This window comes from Dermacentor andersoni, chromosome 9 (genome assembly GCF_023375885.2).
Source record: "Dermacentor andersoni chromosome 9, qqDerAnde1_hic_scaffold, whole genome shotgun sequence".
In the NCBI taxonomy this organism is placed as follows: Eukaryota; Metazoa; Arthropoda; class Arachnida; order Ixodida; family Ixodidae; genus Dermacentor; species Dermacentor andersoni.
In genome coordinates, this window is record NC_092822.1 from 18,528,157 (window position 1) to 18,546,180 (window position 18,024).

The 18,024-nt window shown below is 49.3% G+C and overlaps 2 protein-coding genes across 4 annotated transcripts; one reads left to right on the top strand and one right to left on the bottom strand.

Moving 5' to 3' along the window:
* The first annotated feature begins 611 nt into the window (after positions 1-611).
* LOC129383704 (uncharacterized) lies at positions 612-8,056 on the top strand. Its single transcript, XM_055068374.1, has 3 exons — positions 612-2,310; positions 3,709-3,981; positions 7,440-8,056. The coding sequence occupies exons 1-3, from the start codon at positions 806-808 to the stop codon at positions 7,930-7,932; spliced, it is 2,271 nt and encodes a 756-aa protein (XP_054924349.1). The 5' UTR covers positions 612-805; the 3' UTR covers positions 7,933-8,056.
* Positions 8,057-9,721: 1,665 nt separating this feature from the next.
* LOC126527161 (uncharacterized) lies at positions 9,722-15,816 on the bottom strand. Of its 3 annotated transcripts, none has more exons than XM_055068375.1 (3): positions 15,527-15,816; positions 12,732-13,949; positions 9,722-10,824 (listed from the first exon to the last, which is right to left on the bottom strand). In XM_055068375.1, the coding sequence occupies exons 1-3, from the start codon at positions 15,631-15,633 to the stop codon at positions 9,870-9,872; spliced, it is 2,280 nt and encodes a 759-aa protein (XP_054924350.1). In that variant the 5' UTR covers positions 15,634-15,816; the 3' UTR covers positions 9,722-9,869. The 3 variants fall into 3 exon arrangements, with proteins under 3 accessions (XP_054924350.1, XP_054924351.1, XP_050030870.1); XM_055068376.2 differs by lacking the exon at positions 15,527-15,816 and adding an exon at positions 15,202-15,318; XM_050174913.3 differs by lacking the exon at positions 15,527-15,816 and adding an exon at positions 14,747-15,051.
* Between the last annotated feature and the right edge of the window lie 2,208 nt (positions 15,817-18,024).

Here is an 18,024-nt window from a genome sequence, read left to right on the forward strand (position 1 = left end):
CGTGTGTGTGTGTGTGCGTGTGTGTGTGTGTGTGTGTGTGTGTGTGTGTGTGTGTGTGCGTGCGTGTGTGTGTGTGTGTGTGTGTGTGTGTGCGTGTGTGTGTGTGTGTGTGTGTGCATTCGAACTTCTTGCTACTTCATCGCTGGCATACACTTCCTTGATTTGTCTATCCCTCTTCGACAGGGTGCTCGTGCTCTGTCCGGCTATGCGATTCTGCACTACAACTTGTCAAAATCTCTAGGAAAGGCGGCATGTTCAGTATCACAACTCGTTATGTCTCTAGTGTTATTCGTGAGCAAACGGCACAGACTGTGTAAGAATTTACTGTGTAAACATTGGGTAAAGAACATAGAATAATGAGAACACATTGGGATCTTTTTCATTGCGGTTGCTATAATTTTTCTTCTTGTCGCTGAGCCCCTTCCCCTCATCATGCATTCGTCGCAAAGTGCCTATTTCAATGGTTAAGGGAAAATAAGCACCGCATTTATGGTCAATGCCCAACCGTGGATACACGTCACGAACATCCAGTGCAAGAATAACAACGATTTCGATGATCTAGCAGTATTCTTCCCTCCGTGAAAGAAGAAGCAGAAGAACCACGAGGCTGGGTGAGCCGCGGAGAAGGAAGGGACAAGTTACAGCAATATATGAATTACAAGTCTCATTAGAACGATCGTCTTTATGAAAATTACGCGCGATGAATTCAGCGGGAAAGTAAGCGCCAGAGTGAGCGGCTGCACAGAGCGGTAAGCGTTTCTTTGGCTTCCGGGTTTCCGCTCTCGTGTCAGTAAAGAGTAGCAGCATGAGACCAACAGACAGCGTGAAGCAAGACCAAGGTGAACACAGAGAAAAGCAAGACGACGGTTCCTCGTCGAATGGTACAGACGACTGGAAGTCCGGGAAAGAGCCTCGCCCTTCGGCGGGCGCACAAGTTGATCCGGCCACAGTTGCTGCGCAGCCGAACAAAACAGTCATAGCCAGTCAAGAGCCAGTCGGAAGCGGAGTCTCTGAAATGTCGATGGCCTCCGTGTCATTGGCGCTGGACGCATCCTCATCGGGACAACGGCAATCGGAAGCCGCGATGCCATCCTCCGGAGGGTCAGAACCGCTTCCGGACGTTGTGAGTGAGGCGTCTCAGACGTCGGACTCAGCGTCCGCCTCGTACAGGTCGCTCAACCTCCAGTACTCGCCAAGCAGAAGGCAGCAGGCGCAGCCGTCCAGTCCGAAGCTTGAGCTGCCTTCTGCCGACTCCTTTGTTGGTTCACCGAGCGCTGGTCAAGAAGCACCCCCAAGACCACTGTCCCAGCAAGCGCAGGTCCCGAGGTTCTGGTCTATTCTGGCCCATCTCACACACTTCCTCTCTCCCCATGAGAATAAGCCGGGCATACAACTCGTCCGCAGTGCTGACCAACCTGACTCCATCCAGAGCTTTAAACGAGATGCTCGAGAGCCCACGATGTCTGCAAGGTTGGTTCAACAGGCTGGCGGGAGGCTTCCTTCGAAGCAAGAGAACGATGAGGACGGGGCACACGTGGAGTCGCGCACTTTGCTTGTTCCGTGGAGCCACAAGCCCCGAAGGCTTGATCAGATGCGAGGGATGTGCGAAGCCACCGAAGAGTCGTTGCCACCTTCAAGTCCCGTAACTCCCTCGTCGCCCATGATAGACTCTCAAGCACAGGCCGCCTCTCCCGCGGATGACTCAGAGTACGGCGAAACGTTTCCCGCACCCCGCATCCCGTGGTTCACGCTCTTCGTCACATGGCTTCAGGTGCGGGCGCACTGGAAATTCCTTCACAAGTACTACCCCGAACGGTGCGCCAGCGTCGACACCATCATTGAAGAAGGCCACTGGGAACGGGCGCTGTTCGCCGCCTTCCATCATACGAGCGCCAAGCACCTCTTGTTCAACCTGATGTCGTTCTTCACCAGTGGCCTCATCCTCGAAGCAGCCCTGGGAACTGCGTACTTCGGCGCCGTCTTTGCGGCGCTCGTGGCTTTAGTAGGATTGGTGCACACCTGTGTCAACCTGATCGTATGCAAATACGCATCTGTGCTACCGCTGCACACAGTCTGCGCACACACGTTCGCAGGCGTCACTGTAGCCACCGATATACTTACCCGGACTTACATCGGAGGATCGACAATCCGCTACGGCAGCTACGAGTTCGAGTACCTAGAGTGCTGGGCTCTGTTGGCTGAGATGTTCGTACTGGGTGGGATTTCGGTGGACAATCTTCTACCTATGGCGAGTGGGCTCTTGGTTGGCGGTTTCCTGGCCAAGACGAAACTGGGAAGGTTTATCATACGGTGAGATTGTGTTCTTCAAATGCACATTTCACACGTTGGGCGTTAACTTGTTCAAAGTGTCCGACGCGATATACACATCGATGACGTTTCTCGTACGATCATTATTACGTGCGAGTGCAAACGGTGGGTGTTTGTCGCCCTACAGGCACGGGGGATCTTAACGTAACGTCACACACGCCATTTCGGGACGCTACTGATAGCTTACAAGGGCATGTGGAGATAACTGATTCGTTGTAACAGGTATACCTCACAGGATTTCTGTTCTTAAACAAGCAAGACGCACTTTCCCGGGACTAAAGGAACTAAAGTTTAGGCGTTAGATACTGAACGTACTGCTTCAGCGCTTAATGAAGCTCGTGTTGTGGCCAGTAGTAGGCGTGTGTCAACAGGACTTGCAACCCAGAAAGCTTGCGTAAAATAATTTCCTGCACGACGCCGACAAACAAATCTAATTCCATGCAAGAACATTCAATATCAAAGTACTAAGCTGGCTATGACATAACGAACAGTTCATGAATATTGCATCTGAACACAAACATGCATTCACTCACCCAGTCACTGCACCTGATGCCAACAGCCAAAGCGCGCGATTTCAGCATGAGCATCTGAGGATTATACCTTTGTAACAAACCCTTTATTATAGGCAAATGCAAGTTTTACAAACGATTTGCTGAACCTGAGTTTTATCGATGATGGTGCCAGATGTGATTGTGAATTTGCACGTACACAAATAATTTATACGCGCACACTTGATGTTAGGAGTATATCGGCAATATCGAAGCAATCATGATATTCATACTACATAGGCGTATATGCTGCTTAATTGGGGACAAGTTTAGAAATTTGCTGAAGTGTTTCAAAAACCAAGGGGCGCCTGTGCCCGCCGCAGTGTCACTTTCTTTAGGAGCGTTGCTACTCAGAAATGACAAATACTAATGACATGTTTTCGACGTCCGATCTATATGAAGCCTTATTTTCCACATCGACCCAAGTTGAAGATAAATCAAGAAGCGTGGTCCATGCTGAACAAGACTTGCGACTGCGACCATTTACGTCCTGCACAACCTTCTTTCTCATTGATCTAACTAACGCGAAACTAAGCGCCAATAAATTAGGAAAAGACACTTTGAACAGACATGGACGCCTGCTAGACCTTATAATTAATCTTAGGCCGCGACTTAGATATAAACTGTTTCAAACGTAATTGTGGCTACGACAGACCTCAATTATTGTAGTCATGGCGAAGTGTCTCGTTATTTTTTCGCATGCCTGTGTGTATAAAGTCATTGAAAACACAAGGCATAGCGTTGCCTGAGTTACCAGCGATAGTGACAAGATAACCGTAATGTATACGCTTTCAAGAACACTTACCCTATACGGAACTTTGTATCTCTACAGTGTACGTCCTTCCCGGCGGCACGTGAACCTGTACGTTATGCCGTGGGCACCCGTTACGTATATCTTCTCTGCGTCCATCATTGCTGCCTACATCTATGGGCCATACGTCAACCACACGGCCACAGCGCAGCCGACGTTGGCTTTCCAATATCCCATCTGGCAAGTGCCCGTTCTCCCAGCACTGTACTTACCCAACCTCTTTCAACTGGTCTACGTCACCCTTTCCCTACTGCCAGTAGGCGTGGAGCTGGAACGAGACCTTGGCCATTTAAGGTATGTGCCACCCGCAGTGGTGGTTTAGTGGCTGTGGCGCTGGCGTGGCTAAGCACGTGGTCGCGTGATCGAATCCCGAACACTACGGCCGCATTTCTATGCATTGGAAATCCAATAACGCCCGTATATCTTGCATACAGGCACACGTTAGAGAACCGCGGTTTGTCAAAATTATTCCTGAGTCCTCCACTACGGCGTGCCCGAGTTTTGCACGTCAAAGGCCAGCATTAAATTAACTAATGAAGACACAGACTAACAAATTATGTAAAAAATGTAATTATTTATTCCTCATCAAGAAATTTTAATCACTTAACCCGAAGGCGTTAGACGAAGGGGGTTACGAGCTCGAAAAAAATAAGTGTGTTCTCATGGACTGAAGCATTGCTGCGAATCGGCCTAGTTGGAACAGATTCATTTAAAGAAGAACAAGCAAATTTGCTTATTGGACACTGGATTCCACTAAGTGCTAGTTTATGCACAAAAGAAATGGTTCACAGCTAGGTTCACCCTGGCCTGATATTCCCGGATATTGCACATAGTATTGGAACGCGCCTATATATGGCTTAATTATTCTGAGTAACCGCCATTACCAATTCCGGTTTCCCTCTATATCATCATCATCATCATCATCATCATCATCATCATCCTGGTTACGCCCACTGCAGGGCAAAGGCCTCTCCCAAACTTCTCCAACTATCCCGGTCATGTACTAATTGTGGCCATGTTGTCCCTGCAAACTTCTTAATCTCATCCGCCCACCTAACTTTCTGCCGTCCCCTGCTACGCTTCCCTTCCCTTGGAATCCAGTCCCTAACCCTTAATGACCATCAGTTATCTTCCCTCCTCATTACATGTCCTGCCCATGCCCATTTCTTTTTCTTGATTTCAACTAAGATGTCATTACCTCGCGTTTGCTCCCTCACCCAATCTGCTCTTTTCTTATCCCTTAACGTTACACCTATCATTCTTCTTTCCATAGCTCGTTGCGTCGTCCTCAATTTAAGTAGAACCATTTTCGTAAGTCTCCAGGTTTCTGCCCCGTACGTGAGTACTGGTAAGACACAGCAGTTATACACTTTTCGCTTGAGGGATAATGGAAACCTGCTGTTCATGATCTGAGAATGTCTGCCAAACGCACCCCAGCTCATTCTTATTCTTCTGATTATTTCAGTCTCATTATCCGGATCTGTGGTCACTACCTGTCCTAAGCAGATATATTCCCTTACCACTTCCAGTGCTTCGCTGCCTATCGTAAACTGCTGTTCTCCTCCGAGACTTAAACATTACTTTAGTTTTCTGCAGATTAATTTTTAGACCCACCCTTCTGCTTTGCCTCCGAGGTCAGTGAGCATGCATTGCAAGTGCTCCCCTGAGTTACTAAGCAAGGCAATATCATCAGGGAATCGCAAGCTACTAAGGTATTGTCCATTAACACTGATCCCCAATTCTTCCCAATCCAGGTCTCTGAATACCTCCTGTAAACACGCTGTGAATAGCATTGGAGAGATCGTATCTCCCTGCCTGACGCCTTGCTTTATTGGGATATTGTTGCTTTCTTTATGGAGGACTACGGTGACTGTGGAGGCGCTATAGATATCTTTCAGTATTTTTACGTACGGCTCGTCTACACCCTGATTCCGCAGTGCCTCCATGACTGCTGAGGTTTCGACTGAATCAAACGCTTTCTCATAATCGATGAAAGCTATATATAATGGTTGGTTATATTCCGCACATTTCTCTATCACCTGATTGATAGTGTGAATATGATCTATTGTTGAGTAGCCTTTACGGAATCCTGCCTGGTCCTTTGGTAGACGGAAGTCTAAGGTGTTCCTGATTCTATTTGCAATTACCTTAGTAAATACTTTGTAGGCGACGGACAGTAAGCTGATCGGTCTATAATTTTTCAAGTTTTGGCGTCCCCTTTCTTATGGATTAGGATTATGGCTGGGTGTTGGTGTCTGGCAAAACTGCACCCTCGCCGCATAACACTACCATTTTTACTACCCTTACAGTTGTGCTGGCTGATGTGCTTGTTTTCTACGGACTTACTCACTGATAAAACAATCGATATTTAAATATATTTATTGCAGCCTATACATTTCACCAAAAGCACAATTGCTTCAATCCAACAAACAATTCTATGCCTATTAGGGTTTGGAGCTTGGCGTACCTGATTGGTCGGTAATTCGCCGCATAGCGTGCACTTTACCGTTACACTATATCCAGCATCGCCCTGCTCTAGTTGGCGTGCCAACCCTGGATGCAGTGTCATAGTAAAGGAGGCCGATTACGGAGAAAGTGCAATGCGCGGTCACGCAAATAACACGGCTGGGTATTGTTGTCTTCATGGGCGGGGAGGTAATCGCAAATGGTGTAAGCTAGATGCTCTGCAGAATTGGTGACTGTTGTAAAGAATAGACAGCGTAGTCACTATTATTTCTATAAATTCACTGATCTGTCTCTCTGCTATTTTGGGACATTATGAAAAAACTCGGTTATTTGGAAGTCTTCTACAGTAACCTAAGTGTCGAAGCAACTGCCTGAAGGACAACATCTGTCTCTAGGACCTCTAGGCGAACTTTTGTAGCACTCCTAAAACTCTGAAGCTGTATTAGCACACATACAAAACAAAACAAAAAAGACCTCGTATGTAAGAGTTCTTCGTAAGACCGAACGACAGTGTGATATCGAACGTATTATTAACGAAGGCATGCTGCCACTGGCATGTATCATTTGCGAACGAAAATCAGTATAAATTTCGCGCCTGAACTTCAGGAGGGCTAGAAGCCGGTGCTGGTTCTCACAATGTCCAGATCATCAATGTCCAAATTGTCACAATATCCAGCGCAGAAAATTTCATAAGTGGTTCGGCACGCTACCTCACGACGGTTCTCGCTGCAGGCACAGATCGTTCAAAATTTTGCCAATGCTGCATGTTTACTGCCAGAAATGCCGTGTGGATTTGGCATGCTCCCCTTAAAGATCCAAATGAAACTGCTTGTTCGACTTCGTTCAGTAAGTGTAATTCACACAAACAAAAAAAGTAAGTTGTTCGAACAATTGCTTGTTCATCAGGTTTATCTTTGGTGGATTCCGCAGCAAGGCTTTTAAAATAACAAACATAAAAAGTGTACTTTTATCAGACATAACAAATCCCTAGGGGATACCTGTAGCTGCATACCCATTTCCGGGGAGATGCATCTTTACGCAGAGATTCTAACTACGCGTATGGTGTGCTCTTCGGTTTCAATTCAGGCCGCGCACTTTCCGGGGCAAGACAGCTGTTGGACGCAAATGCACGTGATGTGCAATACTCGGCGCGTTTATTTTCACGCATGACGCATTAATTGCCCGTATACGACTGTGCCATCACACTTCTAACGCGCCTTTGCGAGAAATGGGGAAGAATTTTAGTGCGGGCCCTAAAGAGACTCTACGCGCTACCTTTGCTGTAGGTTTATGTGCGAGGTCACCGGGCTACTGCTGGGGGTCAGCTTGATTCTCAACGGCTTGACCTGCGCGGTCTGGGAGCACGTGATCGTCCACCACACCGAACAACCACCACCGGCCGCGCATTCCACGTCCTGCGGCTGTGGTCTTGTCGGTGTCCTGCTGGCCCTGAAGATCGTGCATCGCGATAAGAACAACGGCCGTCGCAACCGCTACCAGATGGCGTCGTTTTCCGTACCTCTGCCTTTCTGGATTGGCCTGCTTATAGACTTCGCGCTCATGTGGTGCTACATGCCGACCGGTTCTTCAGTCGGACACGTCACTGGCGTTCTTCTCGGCCTCGCAGTCGCCAACATCAAGAGCGAGAACTTCGCAAACTGCATTCCAGGCGTCGGAAGTGCTTCGGCTCCTAGGAGGCCCCGAGAGAGCGCAGACGCAGCACCAGGGGCTTTAGGAAGCTATGCTTCACGGATAAGGCGTTCCCTGATTGGTTGTTGATTGCAAATTACGTTTTTGCTTAAAACAATGAATGCGCTCTGCCAACGACGAGTCGAGCGTTTATGAATTCGTTACGCAAGAGGTGACAACAGCAGCGCAGCTCCCTGTTCAGTTGACCTCATTGTTTATCCTCATTGAGGTTATAACTTGATACAATTTATGCGGTTGCTACACTTTATTGAATACCGTGCTTCAGCCATGGTTTGACCATAAACATGATTACCTTATTTGAGATTCGAAGGCGTTTCCACCGTTGTTGTTGATTATCTTTATTGAATGAAGAAGTAGCATTCTGTCGGCACTTGCACACTCCCTCTAGTATCTGATCAGTTCTCTCCTCATATCGTTTTGTTAAATAAACGCCCCGTCTTGTTATTCGAACGGGCCTAAAACAAACTAGGCATGCTGAGACTTAGAAACTGTTCCATTGCTGTATGTACTAGGTGTGTACTTTTCCTTGATCTTTAGTCTTTCTTAAGTACAGGTCACACAAGCTTATAAAAATTATTGTATGAAGGAGAAATGAAGCGATTGATTCGTAGCTACGTTGAATCGCCATAGCCATAGTCATCGCAGACCATCTGTCTAGTCATAGCATACTACCTATCACATTATCCACTAGTACACTTGCCTAGGCAGTGTAGAGCTTCAGAGGACTTTGCATTAATTTTCTCCGATTTGACAACAAAGTACTGGGTTTATGGAATGCGTTGGGTTAGCGATCAAACTGCTTTCTTTCTGTTAGTCTGCATCCTGAGAAATACTAAAAATTGCATGTGTTTATTAAATGGCTCTATCCTGCTTTGCTAAAGCTCTGCGTTCGGTGACAACTAAAAAAAATTGAATAACCACGTGGCTTGACGTCTACTCGAGATTAATAACGAAACAAGAAATCGCCCTCGCGGTGATTGCCTCGTAGCCACCGCGGTTAATTTGCCACTTACGGCAAAATACATTCGGCAAAAAAGTACATAGACACCGACCATGGAGGCGTGGATAGGGCCCCGACAGGAACTTAGCTGAACCTATTTCGAATTCTTCGCAACGTAGAAATCGGCCTCGGTAATGTTGGTCATTTGTTTATGCGCTCAGTGCTGAACTCGCAACCATGGTAAAGATTATAACCAATCAATTTATTGACAAATAGGATTTCGATAACGGCATCGCCGCCACTCCTGCATTGTCACTTACCCTATGTATGTCCGAGCCAGCATACCTATAGGTAACTGGTTGGGGCGACCACTGGACACATCGTAAACACAAACGTGCTGCACGGCCGTCAGTGCACCGCCTGTCCGAGTAGTTATTTGTGACATGGCCCAGGGACAGCAGCACATACCCACTGAAAGTTATCGACCAAGGACCTGATGGCTACGGGAAATATATGTTGCAAAAAAGAAGCTATTACAATTGAATTAATATCTGTGAAAGAATACTGCTCTAACCTCGCCAGGTGCCTGCAATAGACGCTTTTGTCAACAGCCGAAGATGACGTAGCAGCAAGAAAATTTTCTCGTCACACCGGAAAAAAAAAAAAAGATGCAGTAGCCTGCTGATGTCACATGTTGTAGCGGCTACGGCACAACTCTGTTGTTCTTACTTATAAGGACATCCTAGACTGTGCTTAAATACTAGTGCCAACATTGATGTCCGTAAAACAATGGTGGTTGGGAACGGTGCAATGTGGTAGCATTTTGCATTGATACGCAGGCCCGGCAGAGATAAAAGCATCCGACACGGAAAAAAAAATTGTTTTTTTTTTTCTTCAGACAAAACAAGGCAATGAAAATTTGGCGAAATAATACAAACATTTTAATAAATATGAAACGTCAGCAACTGCTATGAAAAACGCACCCTTGAAGCAGCGAGTCCTCGTGCGCATGTACGGACTAGAGGGTCCAACCTCCGGCCCAACCGCACACTGCCTCTAATCATCCCTAATCTTCACGAGATCCTGCATGAACAATATCAGATACTTTCAAGTGCTCTGCAATGGCCAACCAGCAGTCGTAGTTGAGGGCGTCGATCTGCGTGCCCTCTCCGGGCCAACACTCGATGACCCGACTGACCACATTGTTGATCGAGAAGTAGTTCCTCCGAATGAAGCGCCGCGCTGACGTCACAGCGGCGATCGCCTCCGCCTCGCTCATGCCCGACGTGGCCATCACGCGCAGAGTGAGCACGGCCTTCTTTTCGTAAACCTCGAACGCCTCCGCGAACGGCTTCGTACGGTCCCGCTCCAGAACAAAGCGCACGGCCCGGTGAAGCCGGGTCACGTTCCTCTGCACGGCGACCTCCATGTGGCGAGTCGAAGACTCGGCGATGCACCTGGAGCGAACCGAGAAGGACACGACGTTCCGGTTCTGCAGCAGACCCCGACCCACCGCGGCCAGGCACTCGGGGCTCACGTCGCGCGTGCACACCAGCTCCACGTCGCTCAGGAACTCGTTGGCGGCCAGCACGGACGCGAACTCGTCGGCGGACGAGGGCTTCATGGCGTCGCTGCAGATGACGCACAGCTGGGCGACCCCGCGATTGGCTCGCAGGCCCACCGAGGCGCTGACCGCGGACCCGGGGCTCTCGCAGTCGTGGAGCTTGAGCTCGACGATCGACGTGTTCGCCCTCAGGGCCTCTCGAAGGTTGTCGATCTGTCCGGGACGGGCCCGCCAGAGACTGACCGACAGGCATCGCACGAAACAGGAGCCCGACAGGGCCCGGCACAGCATCGCGAAGTACGCGTCGCTCAGCCGCCCCGCGTTCAGCTGCAAGTGGCTGGGGCACAGCCGGGGCTCGCTCAGGATGGCGCTCAGGTACTGGGCATCTGAGTTCACCCACGGCAGTTGCACGCGTGCGTAGAGGTCATTTTGGCACAGCTGGGCGGAGAGCATCCACCTGATGAAAAAGAAGAGAAAAATACGAGAGCAAAGCCTGCGATGCTGTTCTCGGCGGGTAGCAATTATTTCTTGCGCATTATCGCAAGAGTTCCGAGGTATGTCATACCTCGAAATAAAAGGATGGGAATCCAACGCGTAACAGTTTCTGTGTCTTCGAGGCGAGCGCTACCTCTCTATCAGAAGTGTCGCCGTGATGCATCGTAAGCGGCAGTGAAAGAAGATCTGGTACGAGCGCTCGTTGCATGCAGAGACGAGATGTAAGCTGATGTGTATCGCACGGCTTCCTAGAAAAATTACTAGCGCTAACTAAACTGTGGCTCTACTGTCTACGGGTGCTACTAGCACGGTAGGTCATGCGACTCTCGTAACAACGGTTGTTAGAACACTGGTTTGCCGAAACTGCGACTTCTTTGTTTGCAGTGGCCTTGTGAACTTCTAAATTGCTCACATTCAACAAGATGTTTTGTTGTACACGTCACAATTCACGATATACTCGTACATAAGTTCAGATAGCTAATGTCTTGATGAATTTGGAAATAAAATCTCATTGCTTCGAAGTTTAGAAAAGCAAAGCGTTTAGGTAACGCCACAAGTACGTCTGTAGCTACAAGCATAAAAAATCCCGATGTGGTGGCTTAATGGCTATGGCGTTACGCTGCAACTAACGAGGTGGGAAGTTCGAATCCCGGCCGGGTGGGCCGCAGTCTGATGGGGGCGAAATTCAAAAAATGCTCGTTTAACGTGCTTTGTGTGCTTGTTAAAGAACCCTACGTGGTGATCATTATCCCTTATCCTTGGTTTATTTACCCAACAGTTTCCGTCAGTGGACCAATCGAAACTGTTGGGTAAATTAACCAAAGATAACCACGACGTTGTGCTTCTCATCTTTATATATTACCGCAAACGAATTTTTTTTTGCTTCCTACCGTCGCTAGAATTAAGGTCACTCTGTGAAAAATAAACATCAGCTGTTGTTTAATTGGAACAATACTGCATTTTACAAGTATTTGAGTAGTTAAGTAGAAGTATGACCCAAGGTAAATGTTTTAAATGCAATACTCTACAGTATAGATACCATCAACTCTCGTGCGAGCTTGGCGTCCGTAAATGTGTTCGCGCATGTTTTCGAGAACGCGCCTCGTGGAGAGCAGACTGATAGCGTTTCACTTTCTCTCTCTCACTCTATTGCGAAGCGCTGGCCGCTTACGTGAATTCGATAAAGGCCTCTTCACCCACTTGAGGTACCCATTCCCTCCCGCCACGTTGAGGGCATCACCACTGATCAGAATAACCAATGCGCTCGAGTGATGCGACACACACACACACACACACACACACACACACACACACACACACACACACACACACACACACACACACACACACACACACACACACACACACACACACACACACACACACACACACACACACACACACACACACACACACACACACACACACACACACACACACAAACACACACACACACACACACACAAACACACACACACACAAACACACACACACACACACACACACACACACACACACGCACACACACACACACACACACGTCCACAAGCGCGCTACGCGGATGTATGCGATAACCTGTACGCTGCGAATATTGTACATATATAATGACTCCTCGTCACGTCATTTGAGATTCAACTTTCGTCATAACCTTTCATTATGAAAACTAAGTTCGCGCAATGTGTCCACGTTATCGGCGCCAACCCACACTTGACTCCTTCGCGTCCATAGCTAGATTATAAGGTGTACTGCTAAAGCGGTGCGGCTAATGAGATATACATGAGCGCAAGCAGTGACTTGTGCCATGCGCGCTAAACAAACGCAGCGGTATACTTAAAGACAAACTAACTTCGGAAGTCGTTTGCCTCTCACCTCTGTTCCTCCGAGGCAGCCAAGAAGTCGACTTGCAACAACCGCAGCGTCTTGTTCTTCTCCAGAGCTCTCAGCAGAGTTTGCATCTGCGGCACGTTCATGATGACGTCGCACACCATCAGCTGCCTCAGCGTGACGTTCTCTTCCAGAGCGGCCGCTACCAGCTCGGCGGCCGCGGCGTCGAACTCGCAGGCCCTGAAGGTGAGCGTGTGAAGACCCGCGTAGGAGGAGAGCACGCACTTGAGCAGCGACCCGACAGTCGGGCCCGTCACGCAGTCGCACTTGCTGATTTCCAGGTGTCTCAGCACCGTGCTCGCTTTGAGACCCCTCAGAGCGCTCGTGAAGACGTGCGTGTAGGCGTGGTAACAGAACTCGGACAGCGCGGACCCGCTCCTCCGCGCCAGGCCGGCGACGGTGGCCAAGAGCTCCTGATTGTGCGGGTCTTCGGTGGGCTCGATCGTGGTGTTCAGCGCTTCCCTCAAACACAACTTTTCGAGGCAGTCGGCCGACTGAAGTAGATTGTTCAAGTACTTCAGCCCTTGCAAGTCCAAGTGGGCGTTGAACGTGAGCTCTCTCAGGTTCCGGCATCTAGAAATGCTGTCGGCTAGAATGTTGGACGCGCCGCCCGGTATGAAGGTCCTGGTCACTGTGACTGTTCTCACAGTGGCCGCGTTCGCCGCCAACAGCGCGCCCAGTTCGATCGACAGCGGGTCGCCCACGGTGGCTTCGTCCAAGACGAGGGCCTCGAGTTTCGCCACGCGGCCCAGGGAGTTCATGAGCGAGCTGCACTCGAACGCGCCGATTCCCCCTATGGCGATTTGGCGCACGTTCGGGTAAGACTCGTACAAGAAGGTGGGCACGGTCGATCGGTCCAACTCCATTTCGCCTTGGCCGAACTTCACGGCGACGACGCACCGATGTTTCCTCGGCAGCCAAGCAAGGAAGTAAGCCGCGTTGCAGGGACTGTTCGTGATCTTCGGCTTCTTGCTTCCCGGTCGCGTGCGTAGGCACAAGTATCCGGGTATGTGCTCCACGATTTGGAGTCTCAGCGGAGCGAGGACGTCGTTCCACTTGGCCAGTTCGTCGCACAGCCAGCAGATCTTCTCAGTGGCCGGGTGCGCCGAACACTCCCGCTCCAAGTCGAGCCTCGAGAGGGCCTCGTGCCAAGACTGCTCGTCGGCCATTTTCAGTGAAGTTGGCCCAGGCTCTTTCGTGTTCCTGCGTTTTGTTGGCCGGCCGTACGTATGATAGGTAAGGGTAGGAACCACAATACAGAAATGCCGTAACCCGTCTCCGCAGTGTTAGTACAAGGATTTTAGCTTATCCGTAAGCGTATTGACTTAAGCGTATTGACAGGTAACCGGTATACGCGTAAGCGTATTGACAGGTAACCCGGTATTGAATACCGGGTTACCTGAGAAGCAAACGTTGGCAGCAGAGTTTAACCAGGAAGGGCACAGACCTATTATTTCTGTCACCAGCTATATTCTACTTATAGTTGCTCCTGAAGTCAACAGCGACGTAATCATAACATGCGCCCTTTTTATTTTTCTCTCTAGAAGAACGTCCACGTAACGGAAAAACGTGCCTAACGCCTTGTGGTTCGAAAAATTGTCACAACGTATTGCTACCAACGTTGCTGCTATAAAGTTACTAGATAAATAGTTTCGGGGTAGCGTCAGTTTTTCATCTAGCCACCGTCGTCATCTTCGCCCTCTCCCACCATTTCCCGTGCGCGATTGGCTTAGTGTGATCAAATGGGATGTAGAAGGTTCCAAAGTTTTTTTTCAGGTAGCGTGGTTTATGCCAGCATCTATAGGTTTACTGCACGGAGCACGGTTTTAACACGAATACTGATAATAAATGTGTAAGGACACCAACTAGAAGCTATTTGTGTTTGCGCGCATATTGAGATGTTTGGAACCTTTCGGGGTATGTAGAGGCGCTCCGTACGGGAGGAGGATTAGAGAAGGAAGAGAGCGTGAAAGGGTTAATGGTGTTACATCGAAACTTACCTAATAACTATGTTGCTGCAGTCCGTTTCTGCGTAACCCAGTATTCAGACAGGGAGTTTTACGTGTCACAGGTGCCGAAGCCATAAACATGCTAAGCGGCCCACGAATGTTGACGGCTCGCGACTGGCCAGACGAAGAAATCCTGGCTCAATGTAAGCCTGTGGCGCTGCCAACACCGTACAGGCACGTCCGACAGAAATCAGTCTATCCCACGCACTACATGCCGAACTGAATTCGTCCAGCACTAGGTGCATTTCTCAATGCACTCCTCTGCACCCGCGAACGGAAAGCCACCCCGCTGCTATAAATCGACGCCATCTGGCTTCGCCCAACCAGCACAGCGTCGCGTTTATGAGGAAGTGCCGCGTTCCAAGTCACTCTGGCTATTCTTCGCTGTCCATCCACTTAACCTTAAGCATGAACGCAGCGCAACAGAAGCTGTCGTGATTACTTACATGTCGCATACCTTCGCGCAGATTTTCAATAGATCTGTGATCGGAGCATCGCGGAGTAAAGAAGTGGCGTAGCTGGTAGATCTTCAAACTCTCCGTGAGCGCGTCTCCTATAGCGTCTCCCCGAGATGCGAGCGGACGCGAGCAACGCGCACTCAGATTGTCTGCGAAACTGCGGCGGACGCCCTGTCAGGGTCGGCCAAATCGACTCGCCAGCGCATCGATGGCGTATGAAGCGTGGCTTTAAATATGGCGTCTGATTTCTCTGGGGTCGCCCGAAAGGGAGAACCTAGCAGTAATGATCTACAAGAAGCTGGTGACACCTTACTTTTGTCGTTGCTTCTGGCAGGCCTCTCCTCGGGTTCTTGCCACCGGTGCGGCGAAGGCAGCGTGGCTGTCGTCGTGGCTACCTCTCGCGTGCAGTTTCGCGTGCATTCATGTTATAATGATGATGATAGGGGTTGTCTACAAAGTCTAGGAGCCATTGCATTCTACAACAAGCAATGACTGATTGCTGGAAGAAGTTAGCGGTCACGAATGCTAAACAAAATATGTTACAAACAGCGTCCGTCTCGTCGCGCATATGTCTTCGCGTTGTCAGTGTGGCTCTTTAATCTGTCCGAAACTCACCGCCGCTTCCCAAGTATAGCGATAAGAACGTACTTACTAGTGTGCCGACCACGGGCTTCGCGGTGGCACGGAGAATTATGCCTTCCGCAGGCGGCCACCAGACGGCGATAGCCGTAGGGACCGTGCTATACCAAGCGGCGTCTCTTGCCAACGCGCGCTTGCGAGAGACGCCGATGGGCTGTCCCAGCACGTTTCGCGCTGCGCAAAGTTAATTGAAGTGCAAAACGTAATCAAAAGAATGTTTTTGTTGCCCTTACAAACGATCGTACGCACAGTTATCATTAATACGCTGCACGATATTGGGTGTTTCTTAGAAGAATACCAATAAATAAATACGTGGTTTCCGAAGAAGTATAACTTTTTTTCAGAGTAAACTAATATGTGCGACAAATGTCCAGAAATACTAAATTCACAACAATTTGTAGCTAATTACGATAAATTTAGTAGTGATCTGTTCACTAACCTAACGGCACTTATTGCGACTGACGGTAATTAAAGAGGGCAAATTCTCATGGGCGACACAAGCTGGAATGCCAACGTGCATTACGGACTACATTGGAGTTGTACTTTCTTTTGCGAAGCAATGTACAAACCTCGTTTAATTCGTTGCAAAGGTCCGGAGTTATAGTCTTCGATCTGCCCACTTTATATTCTTCTCCCACTCGGCTAAACGTTCTGGGTCAGCAGGCGCGCTGAATAATGAGACCCGCTCGCTGTTTGATCAGTATCCACCCGTACAATATGGGACAAAACATGTGCTGTCTTTACGCCTCGTCTTCTGCGACGACATCGCAGTTCTGTGAACAGGCACAAGTGCGAACCGCGTCCACAGAAAAGAAACCGAGCAACATGCGGAGGCACCATACGCTACTTGCTCGCGATCAACAACGCACCGCAAACGACTGCGCTTACGAACGCGCATCCGAAGCGCAAGCGACGCGCTTGCAACTCGCGCGTCTCAAGCGCGCGCGCCAGACGCGCCGCTCGGTTAGCACGGCCCCAAAGAGTGTCGCCGTCTGGTGGCCTCCGGTGGAAGCTATCACCGGCGGTGCCAGCGTCTCCCATTGGAAACGCTCGGCGGTCGGCACACTAGTAAGTATATTCTAGGCGCTATATCCCAAGTTTAGAATACTCACCAAAACTGCAGCGTAGCGTTCATATTTAAACATGTGGTTTATCAACTGGTCTGGGCATACCGAGAACGAGTTCATTCACTAGTGGACCGCCGTACTTCGGAACTGCAGTGATCTCACCGAACCTACAGTTATAGCAGAGCTTCTTGTTCAGAAACAAAGTTACTTGATGACGCACATTTCAGGCAAACAGAGCAGTCATTTTCCTTTGGAGTTCGCTGGCCGTATTATTTGCCAAAGTCCAAGGTATTTCTCAAAGACTTCGCTTTCTGTAGTCTTTCAACACAGAAAGGTGGCCAGCTGGGCTGGTTGGTAAAAAATCAGGTAATGAAGCGCACATAAAGACACACACTGCCTTGTCGTGTTTCAGTTTTAGTGTGTGTTTTAGTTCGTGCTTCGATACCAAGAATATCAACCTTTGCTTTCGAGGAACTAGATTCACGCAAGTGTATTTTGACGATTCGTTCTGTTTCTTTTGCCATAACAAGTATTACTTGATTCTCTGTTAATGCGAAAGCGTCAAATGGCCCATTGAGCGAAAAAGTTGGTGTCTGTCGTCTGTATCAGCGAAACGGCACCTAAACTCGCACTGCCATTGGCTGCGACGCCACGTCACGAGCTGCGCCTCGATGGAGTAGAGCGGGTGAAAGGGAACACCTCCTCTCGCATTAGTGCGCCAGGTGTTGGGTGAGGGGAGAGGGCGTCGCCGCGACGCCACGTCACTCTCGCTTTCGGCATGAGCGCTTCTCGTGGGAGCAGAACCAAGACCTCCTAGATAGCAGGCCTGTGCCCTCTTCTTTATGACGTCATGCTACTTGGACCTAAATTTTCACTGTCATGCCCGGCGTGACGAAAGCTATGACATCAAAGTCACGGCGGCTTATTCGGGAGCATCCCCATTAGATTCTATGGCAGTCGGGCAAGGTACCATGGCGTCAAGTATCGAAGTGCACAGGCCTTGTCCTATGCACTAGCCGTTGGCAGAGCGGGCGAAATGGGACGCCTGCTGCGGTCGCAGCGCGCTAGGTGTTGCGTGAAGGTTGAGGGCATCGCCGCGTCGGTA